The 25,898-nt window shown below is 50.2% G+C and overlaps 1 protein-coding gene across 6 annotated transcripts in view; it reads left to right on the forward strand.

Moving 5' to 3' along the window:
- The first annotated feature begins 4,456 nt into the window (after nt 1–4,456).
- DTX2 (deltex E3 ubiquitin ligase 2) overlaps nt 4,457–25,898 on the forward strand; it is a 32,367-nt gene continuing 10,925 nt past the window's right edge. For 3 of the 6 annotated variants that reach the window (XM_065646932.1, XM_065646936.1, XM_065646937.1), the window contains exons 1-4: nt 4,457–4,530; nt 9,036–9,424; nt 12,890–13,475; nt 20,678–20,736. In XM_065646932.1, coding sequence (XP_065503004.1) covers nt 9,118–9,424; nt 12,890–13,475; nt 20,678–20,736 — 952 coding nt within the window. In that variant the 5' untranslated portion in view covers nt 4,457–4,530; nt 9,036–9,117. Of the gene's footprint in view, nt 4,531–5,123; nt 5,158–5,403; nt 5,665–7,296; nt 7,618–9,035; nt 9,425–12,889; nt 13,476–20,677; nt 20,737–25,898 lie in introns of those variants that run through there. The other 3 variants (XM_065646933.1, XM_065646935.1, XM_065646934.1) reach the window with 3 other exon arrangements.

Consider the following 25,898-nt stretch of genomic DNA (forward strand, 5'->3'; position numbering starts at 1 on the left):
TTTAAATAAAGTCCAGAGAGCTCGAACCATGCCGAAGCGTGTGATTGAGAAGTGGTGACGGGCATGGGGACAGACAAACCAGGTGGACATCACTGCCTGCTGGTGCATGAACCTGCGTGGGATGGAGATGCCGTGTCCAAGCCTGACAATTAAAATCACAGCAGAGTTTGGGTTGGAAGGGACCTTTAAAGGTCTGGCTAGTCCAGGATGACACAGAAAACCCCGGGAGGACTGGATGGCATGCTCGGCTGCCACACGGCCGGGTGGGCACTAGGTGGCACGCATTTTCAGGAAGAATCGCTGGAAGCAGCTGGGAGCCAGGCTGGGTTCGGGCAGGGAGTCAGTGTCACCCCCGGGGAACCAACTGCTCTGGGGGACACGGCGACAGGCACAGCGGGGAGAGCACGGAGGGGCCGGGCAGGGAAAGTGCTGTCTGTGATTAGCACTGGTGGGAAGGTAAAGATGGCCAGAGCGGCCAAGCACATGGCCCAGAGGAGCCATCACTGGTGGTTTCTTGGCTGGATTTTGCAAAGGCAGTGATCATAGAATCAGAGAATCATAGAACAGTTTGGGTTGGAAGGGGCCTTCAAAGCTCATCCAGTGGACCCCCTGCCATGAGCAGGGACATCTGCACCAGCTCAGGTTGCTCAGAGCCCCGTCCAGCCTGACCTGGGATGTCTCCAGGGATGGTTCATCCACCTCTCTGGCCAACCTGGGCCAGGCTCTCACCACCCTCATTTACCAGGGTTTTAAACTGAAACAGGGTAAATTTAAGTTGGACATAAGAAATGCTTTACGCTGAGGGTGGTGAGACCCTGGCTCTGGTTGCCCAGAGCATCTGTGGATGCACCATCATTGGAGGTGTTCAAGGTCAGGTTGAACGGGGCTCTGAGCAACCCAATCTGGTGGAAGATGTCCCTACCCACAGCAGAGGGTTGGACTAGATTGTCTTCAAAGGTCCCTTCCAACCCAAACCATGCATGATTCCTTGATTTCCCTAGAGAAGGCAAGCAGTGGGGCACAGGGAGGTTAGCAGAGATCACAGAGCATCTCCCACCACCAGCAGGGACCGGGGACACATCCCCTTCAGCAGCCAAATCCCAGGTGTCAGAGACCAAGGTCACCCGATAAGAGTGGGATGGCCTTAACAGATCCCATCTCTGCTTTGTCTCATCAGTCCCTGGCAGGGACCAGCAGCAGCTGCTGCAGAGGAAAATGAAACAGAATTTCACCTATTATCCTCTGCCTGCCGAGGAATTTCTTCCTAATTCCTGTCACTTCAGGTTTGTCTGCTTGGGGAAATTAATCTGAAATCAAGTGGGCTGTGAATTCAGAGTGCCGCAGTGATCACAGCAGAGCTTGGACAGGGAGTTTTCTAAGTGGCTGGGCTGTTCCCCAGAGCATCAGGCTAACGCTGGCAATTTAACAGAGCCTGGAGCTCCAGGTTTTCTATACACTAGTGCAGGACCTTGAATCAAAAACACATGAGATGGAGCAGCCATGGAGAAATTAATTCAACAGCCTTCCAGCCTCGCTGCAAGAAAAGAAACCGGGAGAAGACAAATATTTGGCTAGGTACGCCGGTGTGGGGATGGCCCAGACAGAAGATGGTCCCGTGTTGGAGGACTCGCTGCTTTGCAGCGGATTTGGGGACCATGCGGAGAAGGTTGTTTCAGTGTGTGAGTGCAGGAAATAGGGATTCTGCTGGAAACAAAACAAAACAAAACAAAACAAAAACCAACGACAACAAAAAAACCCCAAGCAACTAAACAAAAAAACCCATAAGAGACTGTGTTAAACTCTATGGATTGTTAGGGTAAAAACTATATAAAATATTTTTGCAGGCAGTGAGGACTATGAGGTCTGCATCCCTGTAAATAGTAAGCAGGGTCCTTAAGGGGAGCTGGACATTGAGGCTCACCTTTCATGCTCCAAGAGCATCGAGCATCTTTGCAGCCACTCTCACACAGAATAGTTGAAGGAGTTTGTGCAGCGGGGTCTGATGGGCTCGGCTGTTCATCAGGCCCAGGATGCATGCTGTACATGGTGCCACAGCTCTGCTAATTCTTTCCAGGGTGCTGGACCATCCTGGCACACACCTGTGGCTCGGACAAGTGAGGGAGACTGAAGACTTTTCCTGTTTAGGATCAGATATTTAATGCCTGTCCACCTGCACAACCACATGGATCAGGATCTGCTCCCAGCACAGCTTTACAAAGCGTATCTATCTATTTTTCAGGCTTGTATGTACTGAGGTAGAAAGGAAAAAACCTTCGCATCGTTCTTCAGTTCCTTATTACAGCCACAGGAGACGGAAATTCTAAACAGCCAAGTTGTAAATGGGAAACTTTTTGCTTAAATAGACACATTATAAGCAAGCTATTAATCATATTTGGCAATTATTAGTACTTTGTGAGTATTTTGAGCTCAAGTATGTGACAGTCCGATCCATCCTGGAACAGAGAAATCCATGGGCGTTTGCATACGAGGTTGAACTGCAGGGAGATTCAGCTCCGGATGATTTTTACTGCAGCTGCAACAGTGATGTTCTTGGTGCTAAACATTTTCTGTAAGCAGAAAACTGACCCTATGTAAACTCTAGAAAGTTGAGTCCCTCGTATTTAACCCAGGAAGCAGAGTTTTAGAATGTTTCTCCATGCCTATGGTGTAAGGTAGTTCTATATGGTATTTTTTTCTGTAATTATTGAGTCCAAGCATAACGTCCCATGTAAGCCTTTTGGAGCAGGCAAGTCACGGCATATTGCAGGTGACTCAGTGCTGCTGGGTGTAAAGTCCAGGGGAGTTTAAAGTCGTTTGATAAGGACTCACAAATGCTTCCTGATTCTGAAATGTCCTGGTGGTGGTTTTGTCTTCCGCTGCTGAAGGGAAAAAGCCAGGTGGGGTCTGACCTAGCTCTAACAGAGTATTAAAAAGTGATCCACCGACCTGCGGGGTGCTCCAGAATTAATGCAATCTCTAAATAAACACACCCATCTCGCGAGGGGGCTGCTGGAGGCGGCTGTGTTGTTGGGATAGCTGCTGCACACGTGCATTATATTTAATGATCCCCATCCCGTGCTCCAACAGCAAGCGTGGCAGTCGTCTCCAGGGGTTGTTGCTGATTTATTAATACATGAATGTAAGTGAGATGGAAAATAAGTCTCCCCAAGGCTGTAGCTGAGCAGCCCCTGGCTGACGTTGCCTCCGGGGGTCACAGCCCCCCGGGACCCACACATCACCCCGGCGGGGTGAGTCGTGTCTGGAAACGGCCCCACAGGCGCCGTCCAGCCGCGTGTGGCCGTGTCACTCGCACACGTGCGGTGACACGCACACACACACACGGTCTCACACCCGGTGTCACACAGCCAGTATCACGCTCACACACACTGTGTCACACGCCCACCGTCACACACACCCACTATCACACTGACACGCTGTGTCACGTGCACAGCCCGTGTCACACACCCTGTCACACTCACACATGCAGTGTCACACACTCACAGTGCCACACACACCGTGCCACACACACAGTGTCACGCAGTGTCACACTCAGTGTCACACACAGTGTCACACACACTGTCACACACTCAGTGTCACACACACAGTGTCACACTCAGTGTCACATACACACACTGTCACAGTGTCACACTCAGTGCCACACACACTGTCACACAGTGTCACACACAGTGTCACACTCAGCGTCACACACAGTGTCACACACTCACCGTCACACAGTGTCACAGTGTCACACAGTGTCACACACAGTGTCACACTCAGTGTCAGTCACACACTCAGTGTCACACAGTGTCACACAGTGTCACACACAGTGTCACACACAGTGTCACACACACACTGTCGCACACTCAGTGTCACACAGTCACACACACACAGTGTCACACACACTGTCGCACAGACACAGTGTCACACACAGTGTCACACATACACAGTGTCACACACTCGGTGTCACACACTCAGTGTTACACACTCAGTGCCACACTCGCTGCCCCACTCGGTGTCACACCCGCTGTCACACACTCGGTGTCACACACACACACAGTGTCACACACGGTGCCACACTCGGTGTCACACCCGCTGTCACACACTCGGTGTCACACACACACACAGTGTCACACTCAGTGCCCCACTCGGTGTCACACCCGCTGTCACACACTCGGTGTCACACACACACACAGTGTCACACTCAGTGTCACACACTCGTGCCCCACTCGGTGTCACACCCGCTGTCACACACTCGGTGTCACACACACACACAGTGCCACACACGGTGCCACACTCGGTGTCACACTCGGTGCCACACCCGCTGTCACGCGCACCCGCCGCATCACGCACGCGCTGTCACGCTCACTCGCACGCGCTCGCCCCGGCCCCGCCCGCTCCGCGCGCCGCCGGCCCCGCCCCCCGCACTACATCCCCCAGGCGGCCGCGCGGGCGCATGCGCAGTGCCCGCCGCCGTGTCTCATGGCGCCGCCGGGACGCGCCCGCCCCGCAGCAACCGCCGCCGGGACTCGGGTGAGGGGCCGGGGCCGGGGCCGGGGCCGGGCGGGACGGGACGGGACGGGCTGGGCTGGGCTGGGCTGGGCTGGGCAGCGCAGCGCAGCGCAGCGCAGCGCAGCGCCGGCAGCCTCTTCCCTGTGGTTCGGAGGGCCCGGGCCGTCCGTGAGTGTTCCCCCTCCGTGGCCATCACGGCTACGAGCGACCGGTACCGACGCGCGGCCGCCGCGGGCCCAACCTGCCGCTGCCCGGGGCGCTCCAGCCCGCTCGGAGCAGTCGGTGCGCGGCCGGTTGGCGACCGGGCCTTCCCCTGCGGGCCCGGGGGGCCGTTCCCCCCTCGGCCTGGACACGGTTCCCCCCGCACCAGGCCGCAGCCCCCTGCGGGGAGTCGGTGCCGCCCGGACACCCCCTGCCCCTGCGGGCCCGGGGCGGGTTTTCCCCCGGGGTGGCCGGCGGTCGGGAGCGGGGGTGCCGTGTTGAAGCCGGGGGGCGGCTGCCTGGGCTGCGCTGGGGCTGTGGGTGCTGCCGGGGGCTCCCGGGGCCGGGCTGCCCTGGGCAGGACGTGGCTCAGCCCTTCCCGGCGCTGCCGTCCTAGTGGGAGCCGAAGCTTTCGGGAAGCTGGAGGAGCCCTCCAGACCTTGCCAGGTTCGCAGCCTCACGCGTGAACAGTCTCCCCACATATAAATAATCTGTTTCGGCGCCCAGAAGGGTCCTGGAGCAAGGGATTGGGATGGGGGGTTCGGTGTGACCCCGTGTTCAGGTGTATGTACCTGCCCTCCTCTCACTGCCTCTGCTTTCCTGTTCACCTGTGCCTGAAATAAGCTCTCTACCTAGCTGCGAGGCAAAGGCTTTGTTCTGTTTCAGTTGCGATCTTTATTTTCTCCTCCCAAGGGAACCCTCTTGAAGCTTGTTTTGAATGGAAGAAGTCCAGGTTCGGAGCGGTCGGGGGTTTTATTTCTTCTGTTCTTTTGGCTGTCAACCCAGCCACCTTGTGCCGTGAGGATCAGCGAAGGCAGGACTGTCTTGAGGACAGATCGATCTGCGCCGCTGGAGTTATTGATTCAACCTCCCCTCTTCTACCTTGCTCTGTTCTTACTCCTGGGTTGCTGCTGGCTGTGTGCTGGTCAGCACTGGGTGCTCGTGTACGCAAAGGTGTGTTTAGATACGAGTTACCTGGTGAGAGTTTCAAACCCTGTTGCATGGCTGTGTTCACAGCTCAGGTTGCGCAGAAGTGCAGATCGAACGATTGGGGGAGCCCTGGCTGGGTGGTTTGGGGTCAGGGTGGCCCAGGGCCCCTGTAATGCTGCTCTGGTCTCGCACCCTGTGTAGGGTCATGGGCTTAGTACAGCCCCGCTGCCTTTCTGAGCTTCGTGTGCTCTCCTAATCCATGTGTTAATCTTCTACACGGGCTCTTTGTAGCCCTTCCAGTCCCATCTCTCATATGGCGTTAGTGGTGCTTAACAAATCCCTCCTGGACACCCTCTTTTCTCAGCAACCTGCTGAAATGTCTCTATTTTACCAGCCTGGTGATTTTTATTTTTTTAATGCAGCCCAGTTCAAGGGCTTCTGAGGCCCTTTCTTTGCAAGATACAAACTGGCATATCATCGAAACTTTTATCAGCGCTGGCAATTTCAGTTCAAAAACTTAAAAAGAGACTTGGCATTTTTAGGAATCATCTCAGACCTGTGAATTTTAAAATCATACATTTAAAATGAAAGGAAATTCTGCTTCCTGGAAGTAGAACAGGTTTGACAATTAAATATGTCTTTCAAATGCTTTAATTCCCACCTGCCGCTCCGCAGCTTTCTCACCACCATTTGCTGGAGCTTGAGGAGCAGGGAGTGAATATGCTGGGAAACACGACTGACATGCACCAAATTCTTTTCCTGTCCAAGTCTTCGATTAAAGCCACATGGGCAAATGTTGCTGAAGTCGCGCTGAGGCATAAAGGGCCAACCAAACAAATTCAAGATCTGAGCCCAAGTTACAAATTACCTTTGAAGTAGAGAGCAGTTGAATGGAATGTTGAAGTTTGTACTTCAAGTAGTCAGAAGCTTTGTTTTAATTTGGGGCAAGGTGGTCCACAGGATTATTAATTGAAGCCAGGACTGGATAAACTGCTGAATAAACATAGCTTTTAGGGATTGGTAGGACTTTGAGCTTTTCAGGGCAATTTTAAAGCTCACGGTGAAGTGTTACAGTCTGTGGGATTTTAGCAAAAACATGTAGTTACTCTCTCGGCACTGCCGATATTCCCAGGATGGAGCCAGCGTGAAGGAGCTGCTGCAGCTGAACTACTCTGGCGTCTATAACAAAGTGGGATGTATAACACATCCCGAGCCACAGCCAGACATCTCTGCATAGTTCTGCTGCCCCAAACCCTCTCTGCTTTGCTGTGACACACGGCAGCCCCAGGGGGTGGGCTGAAAACTGCACCAGCAGTTCTGGTATTTAATTTCTCAGCTTTTAATATTTGTGTGCTGCTAAATTCATAGAGCAGGGAAAGAACTGCAACTTCAGGACTTTTTTTTTTTTTTCCTCTCGTTTGCCTTAACTCAGGGACTCGTGTAATTTTGGCTTACCGAAGCGTTCCTGCATTCCTCACTTCCCAATCCCTGCAAACAGCTGCTGGCTCGAGCAGCGTTCAGCAGCGAGAACTGCCAGGAGGCTGAAACCCGCCCCTCGCTGCTTCTTTGGACCAGCAGTCCCAGTGCAGGAAATATTTTTCCATTCTGATGGAGAAGCGAATGTCAGAGCACGCGGCACTCGCGTGCGGCTGGTCCAGGTACCTTTGCTTGCATGTGGTGCAGGATTCAGCCGCCGCTGCCGTCCAAGGGGCTTTTGTCACCTGGCCAGTGTCACAGCAAATGCAAGATTGTACGTGAAGGAGGCAGCTTTTCTGCTGGGATATATCCTCTTTTTCCCATTTCCTGCTGCTATATTTCAAGAAGGAAGGAACACGAATCACCGACTCCCTCCAAACAGCCTCCCTCTGCTCTCCTGCTCTGCTTGTGGCTGTAGGACGTGCCGATGAACATTTGGTAACAACTTTGGAGGGTAAAAGGTGTTGGCTCTCAATTTGGGCTTCAGAGCACCTGATGCAGGTGGGTAGGACAGAAAACCCTGCTTCGGCTCATGCTGGTCCAAGCTGAGCATGAACATGCTGGTGGTCCCTGAGGAGCAGACGTGTTGGTGTGAAACCTGCCATAAAAAGAGCTGGCAGAGGCACATGTCGGGTTTGATACCCCAAGTTTTAATTTGCTGGTTTGAGCAGTAAAATAACCATCCTTGGTGCATTAGGGGAGAAGGAATTGCATCAAAAAGATCATTTGCTGAGACCAGGGTCTTCTGTTGGTGATCTAGAGTGGTTTGTCACTGACAGCAGTTGAGCTGGGGGTGTTCTGTAAAAATCTCAGAGCAGCCCATAAGCTAATTTACAATGAAGTTGTGGAGAAAGTGTTGCTTTCCTCTTATAAATGCAGACATGTGGGCGTGTCTGTTCTTTGCTCGCTCTTTTTCTATTTCTTTTTTTAAGCTAGCAAGGCACACGAGCATGATGGATGGGACACTCTACGGAGCGTGGGATCTTCCCCCCTCCGTCAGGGATGTCATTCTCCGCGCAGATGGCATCCTCCGGTGGAAGCCACCCACTGCTGCTCTGCCTCTTGGGAGAGATGAACTTTTCCATTTGACGGGAAGGAAGCTCACAGCTCCCTGCTGACGGCTAGGAGTTAAGCGAGCAATCAATGATGTGAGACCTTAGGAGGAAGAAGGCGACTTTATTTTACAACAAAATGAATTTAACTCATTTGCAGTCATACCCACCTGCTCATGAGCACCAACACAGGGATCTCCAAGTGGTGTGTCTGGCATTCGGGCATCAAGACATGTGCCCAGATGGTCTGGACAGGATTCCTTGCAATGACACAGCAGACAAGGAATGCCGAATTTCAGACCTCTGCTGTCTCTTGGGTGGCTTGGTGACCATACAGTGGCTTTGAGTCTACTTTTTTACATCCCTTGTGGGCTAAGAGTGGTGGTGATCTTAAGTCTCTGCTTTCTGTGAGGATTTACTCACTGCCCTTTGTGTCTTTATCTGGATGTCCCAAGGCTCCTACCCCATTCTCTGTTCTTCCCCAAGTCATCCTTTAATGGCTTGAGTCTTTGTTGTTGCAGATTGTCCTTTGTTTCAAGATGTTCCTTGTTTTCCAACCCGAGAAGCTGCAGCCAGGTGTGCCACAAACCATAGGAAGTAGAGTCTCTATTCTACTCGTTGCTCTAAATTAGCAAGAAAAGATCCTAGCATTGGCAAGGTGTGGGTGCTGGTACCTCATTTGCCCTTGACCAGAGGTTTTGAGGGCAATCCACTTCTCTCTAGTCTCCTAAATGCATAGTGAGCATCTTCTGTGAAACACCAAGCTTGTTTCCCTCTCTTAAATGGCTTGTGTGGGATGGATGCGGGGTGGGCTGGATTTGAGGCATCATTCTCAGCTCTGTGTGCTTTCTTTGTCTCTTGCTGCAGGTCCTCCAGAAGAAAATGGTGTAAGGCCAGCCAGTGCAGCTGCCACTTGGAACCGCGGCGTGCCCAGACCTCAGGGAGGAACATGGCAGCAGCTCAGGGAGCGGGAAGCAGTTTGGCCGGGCCGTCCAGACTCCCCGGTTCTGCCCCAGGGCACAGCAGCAACTCCACGGCAGTGGCGGTGTGGGAATGGCAGGATGAATTTGGCAGGTGGAGGCCTTACCGAGGGAATGTCTGCAGCTACATCGAACAGGTTTTTCAGGCCTCGCAGCAGAAGGGCCGGCGTTCAGGGTCAGGGCTTGTCAGCAGCATCGCTTTGGGACATGCGGATCCTGTTTTGGCGCCCTACGTCATTGACATCCCAAGCTTGACGCAGTTCCGACAGGATACAGGTAAGGGAGCTTCCCTGCCCGTGCTGGGGTTTTGATGAGATAAGCAGGACCTTGCTCTGCACAGGAGAGCCCTACAACACTCTGCTGGGCAGTTCTTTGATGGGTGGTATGTTTGTGTCTCTGCTGATGCTGTCTGCTGTCCAGTGTATTAACATGTGAGCAAATTGGTGTTGGCTGGTGTGAATCTACGGTGATCTCTTGAGGTGCCTCATCACAGGACCTCTGGAGCTCAGAGCTTGTGAGCCAGAGCCCTCGGAGCTGGAAATGGGTATCCATTCAAGACCACTCGCATAAAAGGCCTTTTTATGATTCAGACCCTCCCGTTTGAATCCCTTGTTCCCTCCGTGACTGGAGTGCCAGCTGCTTTACCTTGGCATGCAGCCCTGCGCAATCTGCTTTGTGAGAGCCTGCAGCCCCCGCAGAACGCCGTAACGCTGCAGCAGAACATTCCCCCTGCTTGTGCTGCACGAGGCTGGCTTGCTTCCTCCCAGGGAGGAAGGGTGGGCTGGTCTTAATAGCAGGATTGAGACCTAATTTTCATTCTCATCTTGTTTCTGTTTGGGGTCACTAAGGCTAGCAGCTCAGAATTTGCTAAGGTGACTCCTACCCTCTTTGGTTCCAGATGTGCTGAGCAGCTGTAGCTTAGAAAGGGGGCAGGGCTGGAATGCATGCTCTTCATCTCTGGAAAATCCAGGGACATCCCAAATTACACACCCCAAATGAATGGCTGCTTTGGAAAATTCTCTGTGCATTGGTTTCCCCTTTGCCAACATCTCTCCCATCACCCTGGGATGCAGTCAAGCATCACCCCAAGCTTTAGAGATGGGCAGCGTGCTGGTTTCTTGCCAATTGAAGCAATAACTGAGCAATATCTTGAATCAACTGCACGATTGGGCAATTCCTACAGGAAATGGAAGCGGTTAGAGCAAATGCGAGTGGTTATCACAGCTGCATCCGTTGTCTTTGTTCTGACTTGATGACTTTAGGATTAGTTTTGCTAGCAGTGTCCCGGGTGAGGAGCTTGCTTAGCTGGATGCCTTGGCAGGGCTTCTTATCCTCAACGTGGCCTGTTTGAGCTCCGGGAAGCGCTGCTGAGGCTGAGCCTTCAAGAAATACAGCACAGACCATCAGAGCTGGCGCCAGCGGCTGTTTCTTTCTTGTTTTCTTCACGCCAAACTTGTGAAGGAACCTTCCAGCCTCCTGTCCTTTCAGGCTGTGCTCCAGCACATGGGCAAGAGTCCTTGTCAGGGAATGGCCCAGTTTAGTGAGGGTGGGGAGGGTGAAAGATGTGTCCCAGTGTGAATGGGACACCCTTCTCTGTGAGTGGAGCTGTCACTCCACAAAGGTCTGTATCTCTTTAGATCCTTGGGAGAGATCTCAAAGCACCTAGTGAATGTCGTCCACTTCAGGGTCGTTTGGAGTTGGTCACCTCTGGGGAACAGCCTGATACAGTTTTGGAAATGACTTTGGCTGACGTGATCTCAGCTTTCCTCGGATGAGATCTGTGGTTGAGCCGTTAATAACAAAAAAGCCGATTCTGCTTCACAGCTCTCCTGCTGTGTTTCCCACTGATTTGGAGGGATGCTGAGCAGAACGGCCAGGTCTGTGAGCCTCCCTCCGCAAGTACCTGTGTGCTTTACAACGTGACGACTGGAAACACTCTCATATCCCCTTTTCAACAGCCCAGTTCTACGCAAAGCTTTTTCTCTTTGCAAGGCTCTGCCTTAAAACGTGAACCTTTCTGAGCGAGCAGCCAGCTGACCTTTGTCATGTGCTGGAGAAAAGAATCTCCGCAGGAAACATCCCCATGAAAAAATCTTTAAACAGAGCAAAAAATAGGCTGTTGTATTCTGCTCATTAGCTATTAGACAGACAAATAGGCTCTTCAAAGGAAGCCAGGGAGAATAACAGGAAGCCAGTGTTAACGGGACCAGTATCCCCACCAACGGGGAATGGCAGCTGTGCTGGGGGATCTTGTGGGCAGGATTAGCTGTGGGTTTCAGCTGCTGGTCGAGGCAGATTAGCTGGGAGTGAATGTGAGGGAGCAGCAGGAGTTGTCCTCTCGCCACAGCTGTTTGCCCACCCGGGGAGGAATGGATGTTTCCCTGCCAGCCTGGGGGAAGGGGAATGTTTTCCAAGTGTGTGGCTTTGGTCTTGTTATTGACTCCTAAAAGCCCTTCTCCCTGCTGCTGTTTTTGGGACGTTAAAAATACAGATTGCTTACAAGCTCCTCAAATCCTTTCTGTGCTGCTTTTAGCTTCTGACCTGCCAATGGGTATCCTGGGACAGTTCTCCACAGGCTTTAGGTGCAGATACTTGTAAATGTGCCTGTTTTCACTTGGGGTCCTAGAGCACAGTGTCATAACTCTCATGACCTCTTAGGAGGCTTTATCTTGATTTTTTTTTTTTTTTCTTCTTGTTGCTGCTGTTCTCTGAACTCTTCTTGCATCCCCAGACTTGCTTGCCCTGTGGCGTTTCCTGCTCCTCGTTCTCGGTGCGGAGCGTTGCTGAGGATTTTCCCAACACCAGCAGTTTTGACCCTGCTGCAAGAACCTGTTTTTGCAGAGGTTGCAGAGCTTCTGTCCTGTAGGGTGGCTTACCTCCCTCTCATTAGGCTTTTTCTTTTATAAAGAAAGGAATAAATTCACCAGGAGTGAAGTCATGCTGGAGAGCCAGGCTGCCAGGGGGTTTTGAGCTCCTGCTGTTGCTGTTGAGCAGCCTTGCAAGAGCAGCATCTCTGCTTTCATTTATCTATCTTTGTCTGAACAGCTGCTCTCTCCGGTTTCCAAATTACTTCATTTTCTTTTCCTCTCTAGTCTCGCTGTATCTCCCAGCAGCCAGGCGCCACTGGCCCTGTCCATCCCCTCTCCAAAGTCCTCCTCCTCCTTGTGGGACTTCACTTGCTCCCCCAAGACCAAAGTTGCCCAAACCCTGTGCAGCAAAGTAGGTGTTTAGCCCCTTAAGCGCTTCTGCAAAGCACTTTCCGATGGTGTCATGTCTCTATAGTTACTCTGCTGTCAAGGCTGTGGGAGTTGTTTTTTTTTTTTTTAACCAGATCCGTGCCTCAGCCTGATTTTTTTTTTTTTTTTTAAACTTTTTTTAGCGTCAGGGAGGCATATGTGATCGCTGTGCCATTGTGCTCGGGTGTGTCTGTCCTCCGCATCCTCTCTCCTTCCCTTCTTTCCCACCCTTCCTCCCAGCAGCTTTTGAACCTGCTGCCAGCTCGCTATCAGATTTGGCAAAGGGATGGGGATCTTGGGGGTATTACGTTTCTCTGAGCTTCATGGCCAATCTCAGCCCTGTCGGGAAGAGAAAGTCTGTTAGTGCCCCTGCCGAGGAAGAGGTGATGAAGACCACTGTGATGTAGACACTGCAGATCTGTGCAGAAACAAGTTCCCAAGACCAGGTCCCATTTATTTTGCTGCTCACAAGATGATTTTGGTGTTTTTCCCTCTCCCCATGCAGGGACGATGCGGGCCGTCCGCAGGCACCTCTTCCCCGGGGACTCCGCCGCTGGCCAGGGCATCGTCTGGGAGTGGCAGAACGATGAAGGCGGGTGGTCCCCCTACGAGATGAACGTCTGCGTGTTCCTGGAGCAAGCCCATGCCATGAACCAGCACCAAGTAGATCTCGGACCCTTGGGCTACAACTACGAAGTGGACCTTGTGGCTCAAGTCCAGACCAACAAGACCACGAGGTTCCGCCGCAGCATTCAGAGACGTTTGGATGCCCCGTACCCGGTGATGGCCTCCCCAGCACCTCTTCACACAGGGGTGGCTTGTTCTTGCCAGCAGTGCTGGCTGAATAGTGGGACTGGTCCCATCACCACACGCTACCGCCACTCCATGACAAACTTTCCCAACTCTTCCACTTCTCATCAGGTTCCTGGTAGGACAGCGTCAGTAAGTTCTTCCAGCGTTGGCTTCGTGCCCTATAACAAACCGACTTTGTCTGGAGCAAGGTCAACACCGAGACTCAATGCACAGAGCACCTGGGCTTTGCCTCAAGCTGGGGGCCCCAGCACAGGACTGTCTGCATCTAACGGAGTCAGGTACAGACCCAAATTCACCTTTAAATACTGTACATGTGTCCAAGAGACCTGCCGTGCTCAGGTCTTTGTTATCTAGGAGCCCCTCTGTCCCAGAGGACTTTACAAAGGTCTTCTCCCTAGGAGAGAGAAAGAGGTTTGTGCCTTTGTGTCCAGTACAGTGGTTGAAAAGGCTTCTCCTCTGCTTTCCCCTTCTTTTCTCCCACTTGAAATACAGTCCTGGTCTACCGATCTTCCTGAACCACTGGAGAAAGCAGTCAGGTTGGAATTCTGCAGGCCTGAGAAAATAGTGATCGGTGATATTCTGGGTTACACTTAAAAACAACTTTGAGAGGGACCAAGTGAATGAAAAGGGGACTTCTGAATACCTTTAGTTAATTCAAAATACACAGGAAACATAGAGTGGAAAATTGCTTTGTGTTCAAAGGTCTTCCCCTGCAAGGAGGGACCACAGGACTCACTGCATGTGGCTGAGACCTAACAAAATCTAACAAAATCAGGAAGTTCATGTTGGACATTTTTAAGGTGAACAAGCAGGGGAAAAAAAGAAAAGAACAAAAAACCCCACAAAGACATAGATTTAATCAAGGATTTTTAAAAAATCCCCTGTGAAGATGTTTAGAAAACCAAATCAGTAATTTACTCCCCCTTCCTTTGACACCTGGAACCATGTTGGTCCCTCTCTATCCCAGATCAGTGGGGTGACACTAACACTCTGGGTGGTGTCCATGCTATTCACCAGGCTAGATGCTGATGCAGAGCAGAGATGCCACTGGATAATCGCTGAAGAGGTTCATTTCACACATGTTAAGGTGCTGTGGTGCTTCACTGTTATGATGTTGGGGGACTGGAAGCACAAGCAGGACTCTAAGTGATTTAAAATCCAGCTGAGTCTCGCCTTGCAAGGTTCGTTTGCCACGTCCTTCCCCTTCATCTTTCCTCAGTGACCCTCTCCTGGCTGGGTGACAATACTTGCACTATCTGTCAACGTAAATCGAGGACCAAGCAAGGGCTGTCTGACTGCTCCCTCTGTAAAGGGTTGGAGCTGTACAGAGCAGTATATGCATTTCACCGTAAATAATCCAGGTGCTGAACCACTGTGTGAGCACCCAAAAAACTAAAGGGAAACTTGCCAGGGCTGATTTACCTGTCCAAGCTACCCTGAGTAAATACAGAGATAAGAGATCTAGAAGAGTGTTGAAAGCACACTCTGCTAATTACACAAGGCACAGGGGTTTGAGGTTTATTTTGAATCTCATATTTTAAGCAAGACAGTGAATCTTGAGATATTTTCTGTATTGTCGTATCAGGACTTTCCCTCTTCGAGGTCACCTGAGTGAAGTAACTTCCTGCATCCTGTTCTTTGTTCTCACGGTCTTTTTTCTGGTGCTTTCTTTGCACCTGCTGATTTTTTTTCATGACATCTTAAGCATCTGCCATGCTTCTCGGTTCCAGTTACCTTTAAATAGGGCTGAAATACCCAAACGAACCCCAGAAAAGGGCACAACAAAGCTCCGTGTTGGTGGCTTTTCATGGATGATGTGCAATGTCTGGATCTCCAGCCCTTTGGGATTAGTTTTGCCAGGGTTGCTCCCCTTCCTCCCTGCCAGACAGACAAATGCACGCAGGGGGACAATCTCCACCTTCCAGTATTAGTGCTGTATGTGGAAGGGAGTTTTTCAGCACCAGCTGACAGCTCGGTGGCTTTTGCCCTGTCAGCCTGTGCTGGGTTTGAGTCAGAAATGCCGCTGGGCGGGTGTAATTGCTCCTGGCTGGGGTTACAGCCTCAGGCTCCCGAAATCCATGTTCCAGCAAAAAGTACTCTAATTTCTGTGAATTAGGGGAAACCCGAGTAGCAAACTCTAACAATATGCTTCATTTAATTCCTAAGCCCAGAACATTCCTGGGTTATTTTATCCCCATCTTTCCCCTTTGGTGTTCGTTCCCCTTCCCTTGTAGTCCCTGCCCTCTCTCCTCCTGCATCACTGAATAGCTTGGCCTTTCTGAAGGTAAAGTGTAATTATCCTGCACTAATTATCCCACCAAGTTTTTCTGTCTGCATCCAGCATTGCTCATTTCCCTAAGCTGTGCTGTGCAGTTCCTGTGCTGGCCCATGCTTGGAGGCTGAAGGGAACAGCGGGCCATGGTGGATCCTCGGGTGTCTAATAAAAGTTGTGTTGCGTTCACCCCGCAGCCTTTAGCTCCAAAGCAGCCCTGGCAGATTGCTTGCATGTGCAAAACTGCTTATCTTCACAAGGCTTGCAGGGATGACCCAGCTCTTGCCTCTCGGAGCTGAGCTGCAACTGGCAGAAGGGCTCAAAAGCTATTAGGGAGAGGCTGAAAGACGGTGTGGTTGTGTACACCCAGTTTTGCTAGGAAACACAGCTGAAAATGGCAGCAGTGAAGCAAACAGCTCTCCTGCAGGGCCGAGAAAGAGGTGCAGCTCATCCTGGAAAGCTGCCTAAGTCCCTGTGTGGCTGTGACAATTATTTCTTCCTTAACATCTAATACACAGTCAGGAATATCCCCCAGTGCGGGCTGTTAGTAGCACAGGCATGCCTGAGTGTTTGTGGCATCTGCAGTGATTAAATATATTTCCTGCTTGCTGGAGGGTGGATGCTGGGGTGAGAGAGGGTGGAGCTCAGGCACTTCAAAACACAGGTTTAATTTCCCCTTGCTCTGAAAAGGGTCAAAGTCCCTGGAAAACCCAGAGAGGAGTGCCAAGGCTTAAACAGACGCTAATATCCTTGACTCTGCTGCTGATGTATTAAATACATGTGGGCAAGTTATTTTGCTTCTTGGTGCATTAGTTTCCTCCTGTGTATTAAACACAGTTAACGAATCTGGCCTCTCTCACAGCACTGAAATTTGCAGATGGAACATGCCACGGCAAGGGCCGTGTCCTTCTCTCAGTGCTGTTACCCAGATCTGTGAAGCAGGGACCAGCTCCCAGCCACCTCCTGGCATCATCCTTCCCCCCGGTGGAAAAGCATCCATCCCTGGGGCAAGAGCTGCCCCACTCCCTGCACTGTGCAGGATAATTACAGAGACAGGTGCTCCCGAAATGCAGTAAGGAGTGCCCGGCTTGTAATACGAGCAAGTAAAGCTGCAGGAAGCAATCTGCCAGGGGATGTATTAATTAGTGCCCCAGGCAGGCAGATCCCTGCTGTGGCTCCACTGGCCTCTCTGGGCTTATGTGGCTCTGGGTGCTGGTCTAGGTGGTGCCTACAAATAAAGCAGGCAGCTTGGAGGTGGGGAGATTTTGTTTAAAAGCATGGGGAATGGGGGCCTTGGGGACTGAGGAAGGATGTTTATAGTATCATAGTATTCCTTGGAAGGGTCTGGTGCTGTGTCCCCCAGATCTCCTGTGGGGAATGCCCATGCTTTGTAGGATCAGGAGGTATAAGCAAGGGACCAGAACCTGGGCAAGGCCTTTCCTTTCTCACTCCTCTTTGGCATCTTCCAGCCGCTTTGTCTGTAGGCGCAGCCACGAATTCCTTGGGTGGCAAGGAGGGGTTCTGCTCAGTTCTGGTTCTGCTGGGCCCATTGTGACTGGTTCCATAGCCCTCGTAGCCAGCGTGGTTCTGCTGCCAGGTGCTCTTCCCAAGGAGCACCAGGGGAATCTCCTCTGGCTGGTGCCAGGAGCAAAACCACAGATCCACGTGGCTGCGTGCAGCGCACCGAAAAGCCCTCCTTTAGAGAGATTCGGTCTGGGTTTTGGCATCGTCTTGAGAAGAAAGGTAGGGGAGCAACTGCTGGATGGTCATTAGTGTTGTCGTGTACTCAGTTGGCCCTGGGAGGGCGGTTAGACCTTTGTGTACGTGCAGCTTAGGTGATGTTCAGCTCAAACTCATCCGCCCAGTATTGGAAGCGGCAGCATCATGGACAGCACACTTCCTCTCCAGTCTTGTGCTTTGCTGTCTCACCCGTGTTGCAGTATCTTGAAATTCTGGAGAAGCGACTCATTTTGTCATGCTGAAGTATCAGTCTGCCCTGTCTAACTCTTCTAGCGGATTTCTATGCTCTGCTTAGGGAACCAGCGATGGCAAATCTGATCAGGATCTTCTTCCTGACTCTTAGAGGACAGGGTCTTATTTTGTGTCCCTTTCTTCACAACCTGGTGACCCCTGCTGCACTCAGTCACCTCAGTGTACGGAGCAGCTGGAGAGCAGGAGCTGCAGAGAACGGCAGGACAAAATTCCAGGACCGTGCTCCAGCTCTGTCCCAGAAGCCAGCGCCAGCACAGCGATACTGGAGTAGCTCAAGTCTGAACTCATGGACTAAATATGTCCGTTCTGCTGCTGGCAAGCCTGCTTTTGAGACACAGCCCGTCTTATACTGCAATAGCAATACTCTTCCTTGTTACCTCTTCATCTTCCTCCTCCAAATAAACCCACCTCAGACCCAGGGTATGCTCCAAGTAGCGTTTTTGCACCTTTTTTGGCGTGGCAACACATCTTCCCACATTCTATGGCTGCAAATCTACCCGGGCAGTGTTGTGGCAGAGCTGCCTCAAAGCAGCATGGGTTGCCCTTGATTTCATGAGTCCCAGCTCTGGGCTTTCTGCAGATGTAAAAGAAATCACTGTGCAAGCGCATCCTACAACATTGTTAGCTGAGATGCTGCTCTCAGAATGTGTGTGTGTTTAGCCCATATAAGAAGTGTTTGATTCCTCCATCATCACATCAGTTGGTATAAAGCCTCCCAGCAGTCAAAGCCAACACACTTTGCCTTTACACCAGGAGTACAGCTGATCAGCAGCTGTTTCCTGGCTGACGGGTAGTGATCTATCTGCAGTGCACTCGCAGCTTCCAAAACTTGATTGCTTGCAAAATGCATCAATTGCTCATCCATTTCCCTCTGCAAATCTCGAGGGCTCTTCTTCTCACTGCATAGAAGCTCTAGCTCCTGGGTGACTTGGGCTTGAGCCTTGCAATGCAGAGTGAGGAATTTCTCTGCCGGTTGTCTCGAAGCGTTGTTACCCGTGGTCCCTTCGCAGAGCAGCTCTGGGTTTGCTTTCCTCAGCCGCAGGTGTAAGGACTCTGGGATCTCCTGGCTGCTTTTCTGGCAGAGCAGAAGGTTCCACTTTGTGTTCTCTTGTATTTTTACCTTCCACGGGCAAGCAAAAGTATCCAAGGTTGCTCCTGTGCTTCATGGTACGACGATGAAGCGCAAGCTCTTCAGTACCACTCACCAGCAGGGTCACAGACCAGGGTGGAGGGGGCGCCAGGCACCCTCTTGCCTTCGGAGGAGACCTCACTGATTTTTGGGAGCAGGTCTCTCCAGTTCCTTGTACCCTCCTTGTGTGCAGCTGGAGGGGGAGCAGCCCTGCTACTGCCCATCATCTGGAGAGCATCATAGGCTGGAGCAGAATCGAAGTAAAGGCACGAGACAGAGGAGGGAAATACCTGAGAAAGAGTTGTGACAGAGGCTGAATCAGGAAAGAAAAGAAAGTCATAAAGAGACGTCACGGCATCTGATTCAAAGCCCTTTGAAACTGAGGGGAGGATTTCCACTGTGTTCAATGGGTTTGAATTGGGCTGTGGCAAGAACAGTCTGTTGCATCATTTGAAGACATTGCAAAATCAGGGGCAGCAGAGGGGAAAACACAGTCTTTGAAACAGGCAGAAGGGAAACCTCTGCGGTCTGGAGAGCTTTTTAAGGGTCTGGAAGAGCCAGTCTCGCTTGGCCAGGCTGTCAGCGCAGCGCCAAGCCCTGGGTCGGGCCCGAGGGTTTCTCCAGGGAGCTCAGCACACACGTGGGAACCTATTTCAAACCGCGGCAGGTAGGAGAAGAGGGAGGTGGGCGTGCGTCCCTGTCATCAAGGCGAAAGAGGTGTCACTCATGCATCTGTTTGGCTCTGGTCATTGTCATGTAAACATGGACAAAGATTTTAGCAAGGCTGAAGACGGTGATCTCTGTCCGTGATGCTATTTTGGGCACAGTCACAGCTTTTGCATCCCAGCTGGAGGGAATTAAGTTTCCTCCCTAGATAGTGGGTGGCATTTGGGCACTTGACCGCCTTAGTCTGCTCTGTGAATGCACAAGGAGCTGGCCAGGTTTGATGGAATTTGAGGTGTTTTGGGCAGTCCTTTGAGACAAAGTCCGTGGGTGACATCTGCCAGCACATTGGATTTCAAATGTTCCTGCTCTGCTTGTGTGCATCCAGCTTGCTTTCTCCTCTTGTGACCCCATCATACTGATGCTCACCATTTCCTTCCTAACCGCTGCCATCAGCTAATTGCATGACCCTGGCTGCCCCTGTGTCCCAAACGAGCTTGAGGTGCAGCTACCAGTGCTGGGCATCAATGCCAAAACAAGTAGGTTATAAATCCGAAAGGGATGCTTGGTGTCCAGATCCTCTTGGTTTCCAAAGGCAGGTGGGTGCCAAACTCTTCCAAGTCTCCTTCAGCCTTTCCTCCTTTGTTCCCACATCTTGCAGTAACCTTTGGGATGAACAGGTAGAGTCAAGGCTTGATTCTGTTCAACCCAGGGCTGCAGCTGTGTGTGCTCAAGTACTTTTCTTGCCCTTTCCCTGCCTCAGTTTCCCCATCGGGAAAGCAGCAGGGGCTGATAATGCTTCCTTTGATCTGTACAGCTGCAACTTCTCATAGACCATGGGGGTTCACGCTCTGGTGAGTTTGTTTCTCTGGCTAGAGACCAAGTCACCTGGAAGGTTAAGATGAACTTTGCTGCATCCCTGCATCCCAGTGGTTCCTGGCTGCGTGTTCATGCCGTGGACCTGCTGGCACGGCAGTCTGTTGTAACACAGGTCAGCTGCTCATGGGAAGCTCTGTGGTGAAGCAGCAAGAGCAGGGATGCATCCCGGGACCAGAGCAGGGGGGTGACAACAGGGTCCACCAACAGGTCCCAGCAAAAGGAAAGGATGAGCCAGGCCCAGCAGCCAGCCAGGAGGAGACGGAACTGGGGACAGCTACCAATATAGATCTGAGGTCTACCTTGGAGATAAATAAACCTACTAGATAGATCTGACAAGGACTGGGCTTCTTAAATGCAGCTGCTGGACCAGTAGGCAGAGGGTGCTTGGGTGGGTGTCCCAGGTGGGACTTGTTGGGGCAATTAGTCCCTGTTAACGTATCCAGGCCCTTGGCACTCAGCAGAAAATAGTGTGCTGCTGAATTGTCTGTTCTGTTAGTGATTATCTGTGCTATTAAACTGGTCCCTTTTTTCTTTTCTCTCTCTAGTGCCCCAAGCCTGCCAGTCAAGATGCCCAAACCCAGCAAGGTGAACCAGGCACTGGCAGGTAAGGATCCCGCTCTGTCCCCAGGGTTACAGGAGCAGGCACTTTACCTTTTACACTTATTTTCCTTTGTTAGTTTTCAGTAAGAGTCTGAAATGTTGCTGGCATTTGGATTTTAGGCCCAAAGATTTTTCAGAAAGGGCAAATTTGGGAGAGAATGGGATGGTCAAACCTTAGTAACTTTTTCTCATCAGTGCTGGTCCTGAGGCTCTCAAAATGAGTGGGTTTATTTGGGCTTTGGGTATTCATCTTCTCCTGTATGTGTGGATGAACAAGTAGCAGCAGGGAAGCGCACAGATCAAGCTCAGTGCTTGCTGTTACTTGCTATTTCAAGTCAAGGAGGAAAAGTGGTGTAAGATGATTTTTTTAATCTGTTTTTTAAAGTGATTTTTTTTTAATGTGGTTTTATTATAAAAGCTCAGGTGGTCTTTAGCTTAAAAAATGATTGTGGTGCTTTGTCATGGGGAAAGGAGGAGACAGAAGTTGAATCAGACATTGTCTCCTGTGGCAGCAGAATACAGGCTTGCTTGTTATCATCTAGACCTGTGAATACAAAACCAAATATACCCAAGGAGTGTGCCTGGGAGGGATGAAAGTGCCAGTTTTCAATGCTCCTTTTCAGAGTAGATTTGCCTGTTAAACGTGAAATGCTGTTGCCTTGAAAACGATAACTCACGCTTGCAGCTTTCAGTGGGAGCGTTTCCATGCCAAAAACCGTCGGTGCATTTGCTCTGGTTTGGCTCAGCCAGCACCAAAACGCGGGCCCCGGTGTGGTGGTGCCTGAGGAAGTGGGGGTTCTGCTGAGAGCAGGTGTCATCTCTGTACCAACACCGACTCCAAAATGTATCATAACATGGTAACCTAGGGGCAGAGGAGTGGAAAAGACGTGGTGTATGATATTTTCTGAGGTTTTCTGTACCTATTTCAGGCATTGCAGAATATCTATTAACCCTCTCCTTCCTCTGGCTCTTGTCCATGCATGGTCTGTTGAGGTTAGTAGCTCCTTGGACACCAAACTTTGCCCCTGAGCATGTACAGACAGTTGTGTTCTTGCTTTTAAAGACAATGCTTACCACCTCATCCCAGGAAAGGTGATGCTGTTTGGTCTCCTCTTGCATATCAGGCCTTACCCTTCCTAAAAATGATCCCCAGGGTTGACGTTTCCATTCGTGTACTGTTAGTACCATTGTGAAAACTGTGCCTTGTGTGTCTCTATAGCCAAACTATTTTTAAAAAAAACCCCAATACTGGCTGTTCTCTGCCAGTGAGCAGCCCATCTGTCTGCCCATTAGCAAATTGGTCTTTGTAGAAATGAGGTGTAAAGTCAAGCTCAGACCTTGCTTAGGTGGATGGCCTGAGTAGAACAACTCCCTTTGCTTATAAAAGCTCTGAATTTCATCCCATGGCTATTAGCACTGTCTGTGGAATTAGGTATTTAATCACATAAAGGTAAATACAACAAAGAACTGAAGAGCCCTGTTGAATCCAGGCTGTGTTAATGTGGATCTCATCCTACATGTGCAAGTCATCCCCTCATGTGAATTCATCTCTTCCAGACTATTTCTACCTTGTAGTGCAATGTTTAGATATAAAAGGCTGCAGGAGAGCTCAGTAGAATTAAGCCGTTTACCACCATTAAATAAAATGGTTACATTTTTAATTGATATCTCTGTTGTTGGAGGCTGGGGGTTCAAAAGAAGGAATAATTATTCATTTCTAAAAGCTTTAGCTCTCCACAAGGCAGCTAGCGAGTGGCATACCAAGTTGCATGGGCTGGGCTGAGTGTGATCGGCGCAGAAGCAATTCCCGGGGCCAGTGTCTCCATCAGATGCAGGTCTTGGTAGGACACAGCTCTGATCGGCGCTGTGCTGCCTTATGACAAGCCTCAGAGGTGCAAGGAGGCAGAAAAATCTGAATTTGAGCCCTTAAAATCACATGGAAGCATAGGAAGGATCTGGATGAGTTAATTAGCAAGTGAAAGGAAAATAAACCTCTGGGAACGTTTCTGGTTTAAAAAAAAAAAAAAAGCAAGCAGCAGAGTTCTGGTAGAAAGGCCAAATTTTATCGAAAGGTTAATTGGCTGTGTCTTTAGGGAGATTTTCTTCCCCTCTGTGCTCTGCTCTCTGTTTTCAAGACCTCTTCTGGGAAGTGGTATTTTGTTCATGTTTAAGGTGCATGTGGAAACTTGTCTTTTAAGCTTTTTCTTTCCCCCTGAGTATTTGGTTAGTGCTGTAAAGTGCCACAACAGGGGTCTGAGCAAAACGTTGAACCGCGGTGTTGGTGTGTAAGGATCAGCTGGACTAACATCTCTTGAGAATAAAGGGGTTAAGTTGCTGTGCCTCGGGGCTGGGGAGGACATGTGAAGGCCCTTCTGATGCTTTTTTTTAAGATGAAGGCTGGAAATGAGCTTTTTGTTAAATGAAACCAAGTGTTTCTCATTTGCACAATTCCTAGAGCTGGGGTGGTTGGGAACACACTAACCATGATATTTTGCTGGTGGCTATAATTATACAAATGAGGAGTGTTTTTTCTGAGGTCTCACATTATTTGAAGGCAAGTTCTGCCCTTTCCCCTCTACCTGCTTAAGTCCAGGACTGGAACCAATCCCAGTCTGAACTCTGTGCAAATACAGAGCAGTACCGGAGCGGAATGTTAGGCTGGGTTTGTGAGGAAGCGTGTGGTCAGTGCTCATTACATTACGTAAGGGTGTTTTCCCCATGCTCAGCTTTTGCACAGGTTGTTATGAAAGTCTTTTATTTTCATGGCAGGCTGAGGAAAGCTGGTGGATGTTGTCATAGCTCCAGTGAAAATGATTTTACCCCAAGGAGTCAGTAATATTGTACTTTTAGCCAAATAGATGCTTTGAGCAAGAGAAAAGAGGCAGTTCTCATGGAAAGCTGTGAACATATTAATATTTTTCCAGCTCGTGGGGTAGCTGGGGAGCAGCAGGAACCCTTGCAGGAACACAAAGCATCCAAAAGCAGTTTTGGTCTGGGCAAGCTTATCTTGTTGCAGTTTAGCCGTTGCATCTTCAGGTGAGAATTTACCCAGGGTCACATTTGCTCCTGACATAACTCTGCAGATGTCTACAACGAGTTCTGGATTGAAATAGTTGTGTCCCCGGGTCAGAATTGATCTGCAGATGTGGTGTGTGTCTCTGTGTTGTTTTGGCACTTTTTGTGAACGCACACTCCCACGTAAGGCTTGGATCAGAGGAGATCCCTTACTGGGGACTTGTCACCAAACTTGTGGGAGGATTGTTAGATGCTGAGATTTCCAGTATTGTATTAGAGCTTTAGAGGAGGTATCGCTGCTGGGGTTCGAGATGAGCCAGAAGAGCAACCTAACACCAGAACAGCTCCTTTTTGAATGCTCTCTTGATTTGAATCTGCAGAAGGTGATTCTTTGTGTGTCTCTCCAAAGGCAGCAGAAGGTAAAAGTGGAAAATTACCTTTTTTTGGATGATTTAAGATTGTCCGTGGGAGAACACTTGGTTGGGGGTAGTCATCCTGGTTCCATGATTGCCCTGTGCTGTATGTCTGTGTGGAGTCGTAGATGCATTTGCAGCTCATAAAACCAAAGAGAGAAGGTTCCTGGAATAAATGTTTATTTTCTTTGTGATGATTCATGATGCTGACAGGCAGTTTTGGACGTGTTGTTCCAGGTATGAGGGGCGCTGTGTTCGAGGGTAACTGAACTCAGCTGAGGTTCTGTGGTCTTCACTGAGTCTGAATTTTTGAAGGCAACATTTTGTCCTCTGACATTAAGAGTCTGAAGCTGGTTGTTCAGACTCTGCCTCTTATGTTCTTTTTTTTTTTTTTTTTTTAAACGGGCTCTGCATTTTAATGTTAGCAAGACAGTATTGATCTCTTAAGAAGAAAGCATTAATTTTGCATTTGCCTATCAGTCAGCTGTGCGTAGGTGGTGATAATCCCTGTTAGTCTTTGGACTTGCTTTTCAAATGTCAGTCTCTGCAATCAGTGTGATCACGTCGCTTAGAAGCAGGTTTTTTTGGAGACGACTTTACAGTTTGCTTTTCTGCACCATTTCTGGGGAATTGCATTTTGCAGCCTTGGTGGGGTTGGGCTGTCTGAGACATCAGATCTAGATTGACGGTGGTGGTACCTGATGAGAGTGATGCAGGGCTGCCTGGTTTGCTGTTACCTGCTTCCATCTGGAAACGTGCGGTTTCACCACGCATCAGACAGCCTGGTCTTCTGGCCAGACCAGCTCTGCCAAAGGTTCTTGGGTAACCCTGGGGAAAATACTTCATCCATCTGTGCCCATTTACCCATCTTGTGAAACCCCTTCTATCTGTCTTTGGTCCTTAGATGAGAAAGTCTTAGAGCATCCAACTTTGTGTATCCAGAAAGGACTTGAACACGTTCCGGAATATTTATTGTGCTTGGACCTTAAGGAGGTGTAAAACGCGGTCAGTGCTGTGTAGGGTTAGTTCTGCTTGTGGGGCACTGACACAGGGTTTGTGCAGGGGATTTCTAGCCACAAGGTGCAGATGCTTGATTAGTTGCATGTTTGAGGCAGAAAATAGTCGTATTACTTGCAGGCAAAGCTGGCTGGTGCTTCCTGTCATAACTTGATTTTTCAGTCACATGTGGGCAAGGTACCTCATTTCTGTCCTGAACAAATGTGTCTTCTATCTTCCTTTCCCAACCTGACTGAATAGAGGCCTGAAAAGAGAAAATCCTTGGAAATCTCTGCTTTGGCCATGAACCACTGTGCAGGCTACCGCAAGAATTTCCATAGTGTTAGGATGTGGGTTTGCATGGTCTACTGTAAGAGGTAAATTTTGGGGAAATGTTGGCTTTTAGGTTGTCTGCTGTCGGTCTGCACCCACAAGCTTTTTTTTTCCCCCAGTTTTGGCGATGGCTGCGGCAGGTGGGGAAGTCATTTCTTGGGAAAGCGAAGGCAGGTGTTGTCTCGAATATAAGTTTAACAGCAATATGCTGCCTTAGAAATGTTATGACTTGTAACTGGCCTGTATTTCATGGGCAAACATCGTATTAGATCAGCACGATCAGTCCTGTAGCTCTCTGCGTGCCAATTTTACCTTCAGGGAACGGTTGTCCTTTTGAATGATTCATGAGCTTGAGCAAACTGCATCCCATGAATACAGCTGGCTGGGAGGGGGCAGGGTGAGAACTGTA

The sequence above is a fragment of the Caloenas nicobarica genome, chromosome 17 (genome assembly GCF_036013445.1).
Source record: "Caloenas nicobarica isolate bCalNic1 chromosome 17, bCalNic1.hap1, whole genome shotgun sequence".
Taxonomy (NCBI): Eukaryota; Metazoa; Chordata; class Aves; order Columbiformes; family Columbidae; genus Caloenas; species Caloenas nicobarica.